We start from the raw sequence: 15,160 nt of genomic DNA, 5'->3' as shown, positions 1-15,160 counted from the left end.
CCCCCAGCACAGTACCCACGACGTTGCAGTCCATATCCTGCGGGGAGGAGACGGGCGCTGGAACTGCACACCGGGGGAAAGAAAAAAAGTGCTGAATAGACCATAGCGACGACGACGAGCCTGCACGCGACGCTTGTGGCGGCGTTGATTTGATCCAAGGGCCGCAATCTGCGCAGGGAGGAAGGGGCGGCGGCGGCGGGGGAGGAAAAGGAGGAGGAGGAGGAAGAAGAGGAAGAGGACGAAGAAGAGGACGAGGAAGAGGAAGAGGAAGAGGAAGAGGAAAAGGAGGAGGACGACGAGTGCGCGCGCCGGCCGTATGCGAGCATGTACGCGTGTACGCGACGGGGAAGCAGGGTAGCTAGCCCAGCTCGCGTACAAGCTGAAGCCGAGGATGGCCGGCCATCCGTTGACAAGACGGCGTTGGAGGCGGTGACACTGACGCTGCCGAGGTAGACGAAGCCCAGCATGCCAGCGCCTTGCAGGGCGGCCGTCGGCGTCGCCAGCACCGCCACCGCGCGCAGCGGGACTTGGGACCGCTCGTCGACGTGCGCCAAAGCATATACCCTACGCGCTGCACGGGGCGGGGCGGCGCGGTCGCGGTCGCGGGCGAAGGCCCACGCGGTGCGTGCGCGCGAGGTCGACGTGGTGCCCGCCCGGCGGCGTTATTGGCGGCGACGGCGACGGCGACGAGCGGGATGGAGAGGGCGACGGCGAGGAGGGTTGGCGCCCCACGCGGGGGTGCGTGAGGTTGAGGGAAAGCTGCATGAAGGGGAAGCCGCGGTGGGGGAGGAGAGGAGGGACGACAGGTCGCCGAGGGCGAAGAGGAGTACGAGGCGGTAGATGAGGCCTGTGAGGCCGTTGATGACGATGGAGCCGATCGTGGCGAGGGGGGACGGAGCGGGAGGGGTTGGGGAGCTCTTCGACGAGGTGGGCGGCAGCGTCGTAGCTGGGGGGTTGGAGTCAGTGGAGGCGCTTGAGAGTTGGCGGGAAAATCAATAGGGGAGAGTGGTAGGAATGTGTGGGAGACGTTGCCGAGGGAGAAGCAAGAGACAGGGGACAGAATTGTGCTTATAAGTAGAGGTCCATCTACAGCTTTTGACACCTCCTGCGTCGTGCTCCATCGAGAATATGCAAAAAGATGGGGAGGTGACAAGACTCACCCAAGGAGTGGATATACGGCGCTCAGCATACCTACCATCCAGCTTACTCCATCATTCGACCATCCACTGGTGTGTGTTGTCAACGTCTTTGAATATATAGTTTGCGCCGTGTCCCCCCTCCATGCCGATATCCATGATACCGAGCATGAACACGGCGGCGATGAATCCGACGACGTGCCCGATGCCGCTCAACGTGTTGTGGTGGGGCAGCACACGAGAGCCAAAGATGTTGATGGCGGTGCTGTAAGCGATGACGTCCCAGTAGAACAGCATGTCCTGACATCGCTGCGGAACATAGGTACCGGACGCATCATTGAGCACGATCAGGGCTTGGAACTGCAGGCCGGCGGCGAAGGCGGCAGAGGCGGTCAGCACCACCTGCCCATCAATATTGATCCAGCCTGTGAACCATGACGCCACAAGGCGCGTGTGAGAGGGTGCGAGAGAAGCGACCCAGCGATATTGGCCTAGAGTCCCAGTTAGATCCGACTGGATAGCCGGAAACGAAACGTGAGGAACTGATAAGGGGTTGGACGAAGAGGAAATAAAGAGCGACTCACCTCCAGCAGTTGGATATATCGACGCGATCTCAGTCAGTGAGGCTGCTGTCAATAACGTCCCGATAAAGGCGATGATACTGAATCATCCGACCTGCATGCAGGCCCGACTGTGTCGGTGCTCCATCCAACCAAGCCCCAACCTCTCACCGATTGGCAGAACAAACATCATCAAAGCCCACAGCCATGAACGCCCACGAATAAGCGTGAGTTGGATGAGACTTACTAGTTGTATAATAGACACGGTGCTCCGCCGTTCGTCAACGCTTGTGCAACGGCACTTGTGAGAGCCTCCCAGGTGCCCATCAAGCACACCAGCAATGCGCATAGCGACCATACGTTGAACTCGCAGCGCAGCTCATCCACATGGCCAGTCACTGGCGAGACAGCAGTCAGCACCGGCCTGCAGTTCCAGGTCAGTGGCCATGCCATTGCTGCCAGACTTGACTGTTGAACCAGCGGTGCCAGTCTTGGTGAGAGACATGGTATTGCTGTCTCGATTGCGGGAGGTAAGACGTGGGAGGATTGCGTGCGTCTCAGATACGGGCCGAGTGTGACCAGCACAATAGACTGAATCGTCGGAGACGGTGGGAGGCTGCTATCGAAAAGAGTCGGGGGAAAATCCCCTCGTGACAGTCGTGTGTGGCCTGTAATGTCGGTATATTGTGGGGGAGAGACGCCTGGGAGTGTGGCTTTTGAGGCCATGGATACTAGATATGGAAGTAAGTGGCTCGGCTCTACCGACCGACTATCTGCTGCCATGAGGCGCGTCGCAACGCGGTGCATGACGGCATATAGTTCAGAAATGTGCAACGGGGATTTGGCCACGGGAGTATCGAGGTGACCCTACGCAGCAGCTCATGGTGGCCAGGGTCGTGGAATTGATTCCGCCGCGAGCCGCATGTGGCGCACATCTAAACACGGTCGTCAACCCTCCCAGGAAGAGAGACAGTACGGCGAGTTGAGCCGAAAGTGGGTAGGAATTTTTTGATGTCGAGATAAGGGCATGGCAGGATCGGGAGGCCGGCAGAGATAGCAAGGTAGTGATGACTCTGTCGAGGGTCTGGCCGGCCGGGGGGCGGGGGGCGGCTGTGAATTGGCGAGTCGTTGCTGTAAAGTTCTCGGTGTGGACTGCCCTGCCCGCGCTTTTTGATGTGATCGTCATTGCGGAATTGCGGGGGATTCAAGGAACGGGCGGAATCGTTCCACGCCCGCTGCGCCCAGGCACCTCGGCAGCCTGATTGGCTGGTGCGGATTTGACGCGCGATATTAATCTTTGGCGGCAGGAGTGTGCCTGGTGGTTGGCAGCAGATTTGAAACGGTTCCTATCCAATGTTGAGAAGTAATTGACACTTCTGGACCGACATTGCTGTGATTTTAGTTGTTTGAAGTGAACAGGAAAAAGGTATCCCGACTTAGCTAAATGCTAACCCGCAGACCGAGAAGCATCAGAACATGCACCATTTTCTGCGAGAAAGATACAGCTAGCAAGCCTTGTGTAGACACACAGTTCCGATCGAAAAGCAGAAACACCGTAATGGCAACAGAAACTGATTCTCATATTCCACTCTAGAAAGCACCACAGTACCACCAACACCATATAATCGCAGCACAACCACAAGCGCCAGCTTTTCCCAATTAGCGCCGGCCATTCCACCCGCGCTCCTACAAATTCCCCTTCACGCAACAGCTCTTATTCTCCTTATACACCTCCACGCTCGCCAAGTTCTTGTTGCTCGGCACATCGATGGCGGGGTTCGCCTCAAAGAAATCCGCCGGCCGGAGGTTGATCTGAAAGATGTCGGCCGGCATGACGGGCCAATCCTCGACGCGGGGGTTATGCGTGAGCCCAAACACGCTCCACACGACCACATCCTCATTCTCGACGGGGTCGCGTCGGGCCGCGGCGTCCGCCACGCCATCCACCTCGCTGGTGCTCTGCAGCGTGAAGCGGCCCCCCGCGTACAGCTCGTCGTCGCGGTACTTGGTCACCCACACGTGGTGCCGCGCGAACGCCGCGCGGCGGCTCTGCACCGATTGCGGGTCCGCGAGCAGGAGCTGCGTCGGCGGCGGCGCGAACTTGTAGCCGACGGGGCGGCCGCTGACGCGGTTGGCGCGGCCGGGGTTGACCATCTTGAAGACGCGGTTGTGCTGGGGCGCGGCGTCGGCGTGGGTCGACGTCGTGATGGGCGACTGGCGGACCTCGTAGAAGTTGCCGCGCGGGTTGGTCGCCGGGTTCATGGGCACGGCGTGCGATTCCTCCTGGATGACGGTGTTGCGGTGGCCGTCGATGGCCGGGTCGATGCGCGCGCAGAAGATGTGTTGGTGGTTTTGGGCGAGGGCGCCCGGGTTGACGACGTTGCCGTAGGCGCTCGTCTTGCCGGCGTCGATGTTGACGACGGATACGATGCCCGTGGCGCGCGTTTCGATGACGATGCCGCCGGCTTGGTCGAATTTGAAGGCGAAGACGTACTCGTAGTTGGCGAGGGTGATGATGAATTGGACGACCAGTTCGCGGTTGCGCGTCACGACGGCGCGGCCGGTGCGCCAGTTTGTGTGTTTCCAGCCGATGCCGTTGTCCTGCTCGTGCAGGCAGACGACGTTGGGGTGCGGGGTGGCCTTGCCGTCGCGGCCGATGACGACGGCGTCGAAGTACTTGATGACGCCCAGGCAGTCGCAGCCGAGGGCGAGGTTGTTGGCGCAGTTGCCGGCGCCGCCGTCGCCGAAGTCGAAGGCCTGCTTGCGCTGGAAGGGAGGGCGGGCGTCGGCGTAGGGGACCGTCATCTCGCTGATGCTCAGCCTGTACAGCACGCTCCGGCCCTCGTAGTGCACGTCGTGGATGACGGCGCCCTCGCGCGGGTTGAAGCCGACCCTGAACCGCCACTTCTGCCACTCGACCAGGCTCTCGTCCGTGACCTTGAACGACGGGCCGTCGGGCTGCTGCACGTTCAGGGGCTTCAGGTCCTTGCGCGTTCCGCCGGGCAGGAGCTCTGGCACGTACTCGGACGTGGCGCAGTGCTCGATGATGTTGGGGCTGTTCGTCTTCTCCGTGAGGCCGTCGCCCTTGCCGCCCGTGGCCAGGCGGTCGATGCGGACGATCTCCTGCTTGTGGGCATCCATGACGGGAATGAGCGGCAGGGGGTAGGCATAGAAGTTGGAGTCCGGGTTGCCGGTGCGGGTGTCGTTTGCAAAAATCAGGCCCTGGAAGTAGCGCCGGTTCTCGTCCTCGGCATCCAGGCCGCCGTACGGCCACGGCTCCACAACGACCTCGAAGCCCTCGGGCAGGTTGAACTCGGCGATGGCCTCCTGGAACAAGGGAGAGGCCTTGCAGACGGCGACGAGGGTGTCGAATTCCTTCCTAGACGGGGGTCAGCCGCTGGCGTCGAAGACGTCTTGTGCATGTTGATACGTACAGCGTCAGGGCAGCATGGTGCTGCTTGCCAATGACCTCGTGCTTGACGCGCGTCCCACGGTTCACATCGATGATGGACTCGTGGTAATCGGGGACCCTGTCAGCGCCGATGACATCGTACTGGACCTTGGCCAGGCGCGGGGGGCGGGGTGTCGTGGGTGATAGACGGCCGGAGTGCTCGAGGTCCAAGAACTTGGTCAGGTCGGCCTTGGCGGGCTCTTGCAGGAAGATCTCCCTGAAACTGATGACAACACCGGGGTGGGCTTTGACGACAGCATCGTGGGCCCGGTTTGTCTCGTCGATGGAGAGGATCTGGAGGGGGTGGGGGACCATGGCGCCGGCTCAAAACGGGACGAAACGAAGTGGAAGAGGGGTGCGCAACGGGTATCACGGAAAAACACGAGAGGGAAAAGGCGTACGTTTCGAAGGCTGTGGGCGGGAGGGGACGGATTTATAGAGGCAGAGGGCAGAGCAGCCCCAGGGCCCAAAGAGGCAAGTCCAGCCAGCAGCTCGCCATGGCCTGCCGGGCGCCTCATGTCGCTGTCGAGTTCCGCGTGGCCGCAGCGGGCGCCGATGATAGCAGCGGGGGCACCGCAGTTCCGGCTGCAAGCGCAATCGGACGCTGTTGGGTATTGCGGAGAAGCACGCGCCATCAGCGGCAGTTGCGAAACCTCGCCGGCTGGACTTTCCAAATGGGGGTTAGCGTTGCGGTTCCTCTACAGTTGTGCTCGGTTGTGCGCTACCACACTACTAAGCCTGCGCCTCAGCCATCCATTTGTCTTGAGCTTATCGCCAGCCGTGAGTAATCGGCCGGCGCACGGATGCATTGCTGCAAGTCACAGCGAGCCGATAGGCACTCTCGCACTCACGCCACCCCAAACCCAAGGCTTGGTAAATCTTATGTGAACCTCCCATCTGCCCAATCCAATTCTATAATGCCCATCTGCCGCCGCCTTGATTTTATTTTCCTGCCTTATTTCTTCATAACCATGTTCACTACCTCATCCTCTCCCTCTCCCTCTCCCTCTTCGCCCCAACCCCATCCCCCCTCCTCAAATACCTCCCCAGACTCTCACACAGCCGATCCAACACAAACTCGGCCTCGTTCATGCCCGCCATCATCGGGCTGTTCTCCCCGATCCAGTCCCACTCCACCAGCCCGTCTTCTTCCTCGTCCCGCTCTTCTTCCTCTCGCCCCTCGGCCGTGAACCGGATCAGCTTCGTGAACTCGACCCATTCCTCGTACCGGTACCGCTTGGGCCGTCGCGCCGAGTCCACGTCCTCCTTGATATCGTTCGCTACGGCGCGGATGGCCCGCGCGAGACGTTGTGCGAGGCGAGCGTCCGATTCGGTTTCGGGGTCGTTGTCGTCGTCGTCGTTATCGGTGGTGATGGCCGTGGCGGCGGTGGTGGCTGTCGGTGGCGGCGTGCGGTCGGCTGCGTCGTCATCGTCAGTCCTGAGGCTGGGGGGATCCGGCGGCGGCGACTCTGGGTCGCGGTTCCGGTCCTCCTCTTCGTCGCCGGGGCCCAGAGCCATGCCACGTTTGATGCGGCGGCGCGCGGCCTCCTGTTGCAGGAGGTTGAGGAGGCGCGGTTGCGACTGCAGGAAATCGTGCCAGATGCCGTCTTTGGGCAGCACCGTGACGTCGGCGAGCTTGGACGTGGCGTTTTTGAAGCCCGAGATGACCGTGTCGCCCTGGTGTGGTGCAAACGTCAGTTTCTTTTTTTCTCTTTCCTAGTGTTCTGCTGGTTGGCCGGCCACTCACCATGTCCGAGATCAAAATCGTCATGGTCGGCACCGCAATCAGACTCCAAACAACGAAGAAGCTGCGCCCGGCATTCGACTTCGGCGCCAGGTCGCCATAGCCGATGGTCAGCAGCGAGACGTAGCAGAAATACAGCGCCTGGAAGTACGTCAAGCCCTGCGCCTTCTGCTCGGCCCGCCAGAAGACGACGGCGCCGATGCACCACAAGATGCCAAACGCCAGCACCGACAGCGTCAGCGCGTACCACCGCTTGAACCGCGCCGCCGAGTGCTGGATCGCCCGCATCGTCTCGAACCGGTCCTTCTCCTCGCGCAGGAGCAGCAGCCGCGTTTTCTTCCGCCGCGGGTGGTGATGCGGGTAGTGCCGGACCGCCGACGGGACCATGGCCGCCGCCCCTTTCCTCTTCTTCTTCTTCGTCTTTGCCCCGTCTTCCTCTGGTCGGGCGGGGATGCGCGTGGCGAGGGAGCGGTCGACCGGGTTGAAGGGCGCCGAGATGATGGGCGCCAGCGATCCCGCTGCCGGCAATGAGCGCTGGCGCCGCCTTGTCCGGGAGCGTTCGCGCAGCTCGAACGACGAGTTGACGGTGCGGTCGAGGGTGCGGCTGCGCACCTTGTCGATGTGCTTGCGAACGACTTTCTCCTGGCCGAGGTCGGTGCTGAACCGGTAGATGCTGGACACGACGAGACCGAGCATGATTATGCCGCCGACAGAGTAGGGGAACACGAGGCCGCGCGAGACGTCGTTCGACGGTACAATGTCGCCTGGTCGAACAACGGTAAGCCCATGTTAGGTGCCGGGAAACAACCACCACACATACCGAATCCCACCGTGAGGATCGTCACATCGCAGAAGTATAAAGCGTTGGCAAAAGTCCAGTTGTCTTGTCCGTGGAGGGTTTCGATCCTTGCGAACATGCCAGCGCCGCCTGCTAGCCAAATAAAGAACATCATCGTTTGCAGAATCAGGGTACGTTGTGACTCGGTCAAAGTGAAGGTTTGCGGGTAGTGGCCCCGCCAATACCCGACCATGTTGATCATCAGGATCATGGAGCAGGTACAGTACAACACTGCTGCCATGACGCCGTACCAGTAGCCTTGCGTGTAAGTCTGACTAGGACGGTCGGGTGGGACAAACAGCTCCATGCATATAAGAACTGCCGTGAGCTGAAAGGGGTCAGTGAACCAGTCGCGTGAAGGAGACAACTGGACGTGACTTACCAGCCCGGTCGCAGTGTACCAGAGGACAATGGTCACTGGCAAGGCGATGATATATCTGATCTTCTGCGTGAAATTCATCAGCAGGAACAAGTTGCCCACGAACCCGCATATCAGAGATGCGGCGTTTAGCCAGTACGTCCATCTCGGATCCTCGAACGGCACACCAGCCAACTCCGACACCACCTGCCCATCCACCACCACATTCATCCTCCAGTAGGTGACCAGCGCCGCAATTGACAGCACGTTGGCTAATGGGCCGAGGGTAGCGGCGAGCAGCCTGCGTTTCTGTTGTCAGCTCCGAGTGCACTGCCGTTCAGGGATCTTGGGAACCCACGGGATTCCCGTACTTGCAAACCACCAGTCACTGCCATCAATCAGTTAGCGCCCGCTTGTTTTGCAAACCCCTGATAATCCGCTAGGGCCGCGTACTTCTTACTGCCGTCCTCTCTTTTTCTCTCCCAAAACCTGCCAAGACTGCGCCATGACCAGCTTTGCCTTCTCTTGGTACTCTTCCCCCCCGTCTGCTCTCTCTGCAGCATCCTCTGCTCGGACGGCGGCATCGCTGGTGCTGTCATTATGACGTGTTGCGGCGGCGATGTCCTGCCCGGGCTGTCCGGTTTCTCGGGCGAAGGTGCAATGGTCGGAGATCGGTCTGACGTTGATGCCATTGTGCTATGGCTGTGGCAGAGTCTCCTTCAATGAAAACCTCGGTTTAGGAACACAAAAAAATCCAAGGCTGTTTGATGCCGCAACGATGTTGAGATGCAGACTATTCCAGTGCCGAACGCATTGGCGATGCTCAGCGATGGCTACGTGTCATCACCTGGATGTTGTCGTGGGATGACGAAAGGCGGAATAGCGCGGGTCGTGGTACGTAGTCGTCAGTCGTTCTCTTGCGGCTGCAGACGCGCGGTTCAATTGTGGCTTTTGGTAGCTCGAAGCATCACCGCGGGACGCCGGCAGAAGTGCAAAGAGACGATCACGGCGTTGGGCTTTGAGGAATGAGTGGACGTGGCATCATGAAGGAGAATAGGAAAGCCCATCCATCGCAGCAGCGCTAGTCCATGTTCATGTGAGCATTATGGAAGGTGCAATAGGGGTGTTGGTGCGACCGTTGATGAGGAGGTTGCGGCTAGCAAGCCAACAACAAGGCGTCCCAGCCCGCCGCTTGGGCGCGTGTGACGCTTCCAGCAAGCCACACGCTAGGTAGATAAGGCGGGGAGATCTCCACAATCTGCATCAGATCTAGCTGCGCCATCAAACATGTGACCTCACTTCCTTCCAAAGAGATACATGAGCTTTCTTATCTTTCTTTGCGTCTTTTTCTTGCATGGGCATGGAAAATAAACAATAATCATGGTCGAGGTATCTACATAAACCGCACCTCATTTTATCCAGTCATCCTGGCCCGTGGTGTACATGGTGGCTGCTTCAGACCTCCTTGGTTCGGCGCTCAACTAGTGAAACAAGATCAACAATCCCTCAGGCTCAGGCCCCTTACGATTGAGCCTTCAACTTCTCCGTAAGCTCGGGCACCTTCTCAAACAGATCACCAACAAGACCGACATCCGCGACCTGGAAAATGGGCGCGTCTGCGTCCTTGTTGATGGCCGCAATGACCTTGCTGTCCTTCATACCAGCCAGATGCTGGATTGCGCCGGAAATACCAGCGCAAAGGTAGAGCTGCGGCGCCACGTTCTTGCCTGTCTGGCCAACCTGCAGGCTGTTGTCTGCAAACCCGCTGTCAACTGCGGCACGAGACGCACCAATGGCAGCACCAAGCGCATCGGCAAGCGGAGGCATCAGACGGTCGAACTCCTCCTTCGACTTGAGACCACGACCACCGGAGACGACCTTGCTGGCCGTGGCAAGGTCGGGCCTGTCAGACTTCGCCAGATCCTCCGAGACCCATTCAGTCGGCGTGTCAGCCTTAGGATCGACACCTTCCTCGAGTGTCGCGCTTCCACCCTCGGTCTCGCCCGCTGGGAAGGCAGTGCCGCGAACAGTTATGATTTTGATCGAGTCCGAGGACTGGACGGTGAGGATGGCGTTGCCGGCATAAATGGGGCGGACGAAGGCTGCGTGTGTCAGACTTGAACTGGCTGGAAAAGTCACTCAATCAGGAAACCCACTATCCTCGCTTTCGATGGCCGTAATGTCAGAGATTTGCGCCACATCGAGCAAAGCGGCTACACGCGGCAGAAGGTTCTTGCCAAAGGCGGAGTGGCCTGCCAGGACATGGGTGAAGCCACCCTTCTTGATGTTTTCCACCAGCAGTGGGGCGTAGTTCTCGGGCAGGCCCTTGTCGTATGCACCGTTGTCCACAAAGATGACCTTGTCCAGACCCTTCACCTTGGCCGCCTCCTCGGCAACGGCCTTGATGCTGCTGCCGGCAACAAGGCCGGTGATGGAACCGCCCAGCTTCTGCGCAGCTGTAACGGCGGCCAATGAACCGGGGTTGAGCTTGCCCTCGCGTTGCTCGAGGACGGCGAGGGTGGAGAGTAACCGCGCGACGAAGGACTGGTGGGGTAGCGAAACCGGGCGGACTGCTCTGAGCTGGGTGCGCGCTTGGCGGAGCGCGGTGTTGCGCACGGTCGAGAACATGATGGCAAGAGGCGTGTGTGGAGAAGATGCGACGGGCCGGAGGAAGGATGAGGGATTGGGGGAGGGACGAGACGCAGCGGCTTCCAACTTGCGAGCGTCGAGCTTAAGCTCCGAGAGTCGGCATCAATCCGAGGTTATCCTGGACAAGAGCTTCCGGTGGCCGCCTTCCCTCTTTTGCTCTAGCGCCGCTTGGCGCCATCGCGGAGAGACCAGCGGCGCGCTGAAGAAGTTCACGTCCCAGGTCCTCCACGACGCACACCACACGCCATCGACCTCGCGCCCCTCACCGCGCCTATATTCTTCCGCTCGACGCGCCACTGTCCCCGTCGCGTCACCCGCCTCTGCCTGACGCCTCTACGTTCGCTCCGTCGCTTGCGCCGCCTCGCGCTTTCTCCGTTCCAACGTAGCTTCATCCCCAGGTCCATCGCGCCTGCCCAATTCTCGCCCGCATCGCAATGGCCGACGAGCTCACTAGCGCCAACAACTCCCTCGCACCTGCACAGGACGTTGACGCGCCTTCCGCTGCTGACGCCGACGGCCCGACCACCGACTCTCAGAACGAGCAAATCGCAGGTATGTCACACCAATCTTGTCTGCACACTGTTGCCTGCAGCCATCATGGCTTTTCCCCATGACGATGACGATCTCCCGCCGTTGCCTCGTTCCGAGAGCCGCCTTTCCTGGCATGCCACGTCCGAAGAAGCCGCCCATACCGGGCCTCCAGAGCTCCGCTCACCCCCACCTGATCCCGACGCTGGGTGGAGTCCTTCGACTTCGCTGGTTTTGAACATGTCGGAATTCGTCAACTGGGGTGAGCCGTGCCATTTTCCATTGATGCTTATGTGCGCATCAACTTGGCGGGCTCTCCACTGACAGGACGACATTGTTGTTGTAAACCTCATGTGCTTTGGCACGTCGGGCTGGCGCGCGACGGGGCTCTGCGAGGCATTTCTCTTGAGCCGTTACACTGGACATACTCCAGAGGGCCCACGTCGCTTCTCAGGAAACGCGCCGATCTCACTTGGCTAGCATTCTGCTCCTGAACCCATGACTGACGGAGAAATAAACAGACGCCGACACAGCCATGGCAGACGACGCTCAGGATTCAGCGCAAAAAGACAACACCCCCGCCCCGGCATCGGACAACCCTCTTGACGCGCCCGAAGGACCTAGGCCTGACACTGAGGATGCCGATGCGGCGGATGACGAAGAGATGGGTGGTATGGACGACACGAAGAAGGAAGGTGGCAGCCCAGAGAAGGACGCAGGAGACAACGCGGATGCCGCTGCAGATGACCAGCCTACTCAAACCAAATCCGCTTTGGAAAACCAGGCCCGCTCGCATCTCATTGCGCAGACTCATGCCATTATCCTTCCGAGTTACAGCACCTGGTTCGACATGAACACCATTCACAACATTGAGCGCAAGGCTCTTCCCGAGTTTTTCAACAGCAGGAATCGTAGCAAGACTCCGGCCGTCTACAAGGATTACCGCGATTTCATGGTCAACACCTACCGCCTGAACCCTGCCGAATACCTCACCGTGACCGCCTGTCGCCGCAACCTTGCTGGCGATGTCTGCGCAATCATGCGCGTGCACGCCTTCCTTGAGCAGTGGGGCCTGATCAACTACCAGGTCGATCCGGACACCAGGCCATCAAACATCGGACCTCCCTTTACCGGCCACTTCAAAATCACGGCCGACACCCCTCGTGGCCTGCAACCTCATCAGCCCGCTCCTAAGCCTGCGGTGACGGTTGGCAAGCCTCTGACTGCTACTGATCGTCTCGCAAGTCAAACGCCTGCGTCGAAGGAGGATCTCAACCTTGAAATCCGCCGCAATGCCTACGAGTCAAATGGAAAGGAAGTCACGCCCGCTGACACCAAGGAGAAGCCCGCCAATGGTGAAGGGTCGACTGCGAACGGAACGCCCTTGGCCGACAGCAAGTCTCTCGTGGATGCCCTCAAGGAGCCTGGCCGCCAAGTCAACTGTTTCTCGTGCGGCATTGACTGCACTCGCGTGCATTACCACAACACCAAGTCTGCCCCGCATTCTGCATCGGGTAAGACTGCTGCAATGCTCAAGTATGATCTCTGCCCGAACTGCTTCTTGGAAGGCCGCTTCCCCTCTTCGAGCGCTGCATCGGACTACACGAAGATCGAGAACGATAAGTATTCAGGTATTCCCGACCGGAACGCGCCCTGGACGGATGGCGAGACGCTGCGCCTTCTGGAAGCTTTGGAGATGTTTGATGAGGACTGGAATCAGGTTGCAGAGTATGTCGGCAACCGGACAAGAGAAGAGTGCGTTCTCAAGTTCCTTCAACTGGAAATCGAAGACCAGTATCTTGAGGAACAGGAGAATGCGAGCAAGACTGAGCTTACTGGAGGCAACCTCTCGTATCTGAGCAATGGTCGCCTTCCCTTCACTCAGGCTGACAACGCTGTTTTGTCCGTCATGGGCTTCCTAGCTGGGTTGGCGGATCCTGCCGTCACAGCCGCAGCCGCCGGTAAGAGCGTGGACGAGATGAAGCGTGCACTCCGGGAGAAGCTTGAGAAGGGGGGTGCTCCCTCAGCTGAATCCGACAAAGGCAAGGAGAAAGAAGCGTCTGCTGGTCCCGCTGCCGATGCCCAGGTGAAGAACGAAGACAGTATGGATGTCGATGCGAGCTCGCCGCAGGCGATCGATACCGTTGCTGCCCAGGCTGATGTCAGCAAAGCGGCCAACCCCTACGCCACGGTCCCGCTCGCTTTGTCTGCTGCTCGTTCGGCGGCGCTGGCTTCGCATGAGGAGCGTAACATTTCCCGGCTGGTATCCAGCGCCGTCAACGTCGAGTTGCAGAAGATGCAACTCAAGCTGCAACAATTTTCAGAGCTCGAGCAGGTCCTTTCGGCGGAACGCCGCGACCTTGAGCGCCGCCGACAGCAGCTCTTCCTCGACCGTCTTGGTTTCCAGAAGCGTATGCGGTCGGTGGAAGATGCGTTCAAGCGCGCCACCATTTCTGGTCCCCAAGAAGGGCTGAAGATTGTACAGGAGGCAGTGCACGGCGCTGACGCCTTTGGCGAAAAGCTTGGCGTGCAGAAAGTGGATTCTGACGAGGAGAGAGAAATCACGCCGCTGAAGGAAGGTGACGAAGGGTTCAAGAGCCACGAGATCTAAGCAAAGTTACGCCGAGGATAAGAGTATCAATGGCATGGCGAATGCATGAAGGATGACAAACACAGGCTTTGGAAAGCTTAGAAGGCGTTTTTTATTAGTTTTTAACATTGTGACGAAGGTCCATTTGACTTCCTAATCCGGTCAAAGGGGAAAATTCGAGGCGCTGGTGGGATCCGAACTTTGCAAGTTCGAACTATTTTCAAATTTCTGGATTGATCGCATGAAGGGATTCAGAGAGGCATGCCTTTTTTTTCTCTCTACTAGCCGTCTCCCCCCCCCTTTTCGTTCTCTCCATCTCCAGCCGTCGTGCCTGGCGGCGGCGGCTTTGATGAGGTTGCGGCTCTTCTTTCAGGTGCTGTATTTTAGTAGTATGGTCTTAAGGAAATGACAAACTTCTGCTTCCTAGGCATGCACATCCCGGTGATGTCCGTTGTAGATCGATCCCCCCCATGCACAGACTTGAGGCAGAGCACGTGGCGACTGATGGCAACGCCCGATGAAAGGATGATCGTCTTGTCTTACCTCGCATTATATCCTCCTCTCGTTTTGCCGGCCGAATGATTTGCTTGGCTGAAAATCATCAAACGAAAAAAAAAAAAAAAAAGGAAGTTGCGGTTCGGGTTCAGCCCAGTCCCCCCCTTCGATTTTTTTTCGTCTCGATTTGTCTCGGAGCTGGAGCCGGTCAGTTTCATGAGGAACTTCATGGCGGACGCATGACCCAACCCGGCTGCTTGCATTTCAAATGTAAGGCGGGAGGGCCGGTGCGCCTGGGTAGGTAGGTACGTGGTTCTGACGGCGGTCTGTGTATGTGTGATGTGACTGACTGGGAGGGACCTGATTGATAGACGGGGTGACTGAGTGGCCGGCTGGCTGGCTGACTGACTAACTGGCTGGTTGGTTGGTTTACTTCGTAGCCGTGACATCGGCATCGACATCGACTTCTGTGAGGATGAAGTGGGGAAAAAAAAAAAAACGGGGTGAGTGAGTGGCATCGACATCCATCCATCCATCCATCGTACGTGCGTTCTTTCTGCTGGCAGAATTGTTTGGTTTTTTTTTTTCTGCCGCAATCTCGCATCCGTCGTCAGATACCTCTCGCATTATCCGGAACTGGCCTTTGCTCCTTCTTATCAGCACGATCGAAGTGGGTAGTAGTTTCGTTGGTGCTGATCGGGGAGGAGGGATGGAGGACAGATGCCGGCCGGTGTGTATGTTCGTGGTCTCGGCCTGCGCGCGCTGCAGCCTGGTTCGGCGTCGATCAGCTCACTTCCGCGCGGGCCAATAG

The 15,160-nt window shown here is 59.0% G+C and overlaps 5 protein-coding genes across 5 annotated transcripts; 1 reads left to right on the top strand and 4 right to left on the bottom strand.

Annotated features, from left to right (window-relative positions):
• Positions 1 to 1,211: 1,211 nt before the first annotated feature.
• On the bottom strand, positions 1,212 to 2,422 carry BKCO1_8400035 (choline transport protein; the record flags this gene model as incomplete). Its single annotated transcript, XM_020279568.1, has 3 exons — positions 1,212 to 1,627; positions 1,721 to 1,797; positions 1,944 to 2,422. 3 exons carry the CDS (start codon positions 2,420 to 2,422, stop codon positions 1,212 to 1,214), a joined length of 972 nt encoding a protein of 323 aa, XP_020125591.1.
• A 960-nt stretch (positions 2,423 to 3,382) lies between these two features.
• BKCO1_8400034 (copper amine oxidase) lies at positions 3,383 to 5,462 on the bottom strand (the record flags this gene model as incomplete). Its single annotated transcript, XM_020279567.1, has 2 exons — positions 3,383 to 5,075; positions 5,131 to 5,462. 2 exons carry the CDS (start codon positions 5,460 to 5,462, stop codon positions 3,383 to 3,385), a joined length of 2,025 nt encoding a protein of 674 aa, XP_020125590.1.
• Positions 5,463 to 6,125: 663 nt separating this feature from the next.
• On the bottom strand, positions 6,126 to 8,779 carry BKCO1_8400033 (voltage-gated potassium channel; the record flags this gene model as incomplete). Its single annotated transcript, XM_020279566.1, has 6 exons — positions 6,126 to 6,824; positions 6,895 to 7,655; positions 7,712 to 8,057; positions 8,112 to 8,388; positions 8,446 to 8,475; positions 8,541 to 8,779. The coding sequence occupies 6 exons, from the start codon at positions 8,777 to 8,779 to the stop codon at positions 6,126 to 6,128; spliced, it is 2,352 nt and encodes a 783-aa protein (XP_020125588.1).
• An 829-nt stretch (positions 8,780 to 9,608) lies between these two features.
• On the bottom strand, positions 9,609 to 10,715 carry BKCO1_8400032 (electron transfer flavoprotein alpha subunit; the record flags this gene model as incomplete). The annotated part of the gene is made up of 2 exons (XM_020279565.1): positions 9,609 to 10,189; positions 10,244 to 10,715. 2 exons carry the CDS (start codon positions 10,713 to 10,715, stop codon positions 9,609 to 9,611), a joined length of 1,053 nt encoding a protein of 350 aa, XP_020125587.1.
• Positions 10,716 to 11,170: 455 nt separating this feature from the next.
• BKCO1_8400031 (rsc complex subunit) lies at positions 11,171 to 13,875 on the top strand (the record flags this gene model as incomplete). The annotated part of the gene is made up of 3 exons (XM_020279564.1): positions 11,171 to 11,288; positions 11,329 to 11,526; positions 11,786 to 13,875. 3 exons carry the CDS (start codon positions 11,171 to 11,173, stop codon positions 13,873 to 13,875), a joined length of 2,406 nt encoding a protein of 801 aa, XP_020125592.1.
• Positions 13,876 to 15,160: the final 1,285 nt, after the last annotated feature.

The sequence above is a fragment of the Diplodia corticola genome (assembly GCF_001883845.1).
Source record: "Diplodia corticola strain CBS 112549 chromosome Unknown scaffold84, whole genome shotgun sequence".
Classification (NCBI taxonomy): Eukaryota; Fungi; Ascomycota; class Dothideomycetes; order Botryosphaeriales; family Botryosphaeriaceae; genus Diplodia; species Diplodia corticola.
Note: the sequence above shows the minus strand (reverse complement) of the source record. Positions and strands in the feature narration are given on the sequence as shown.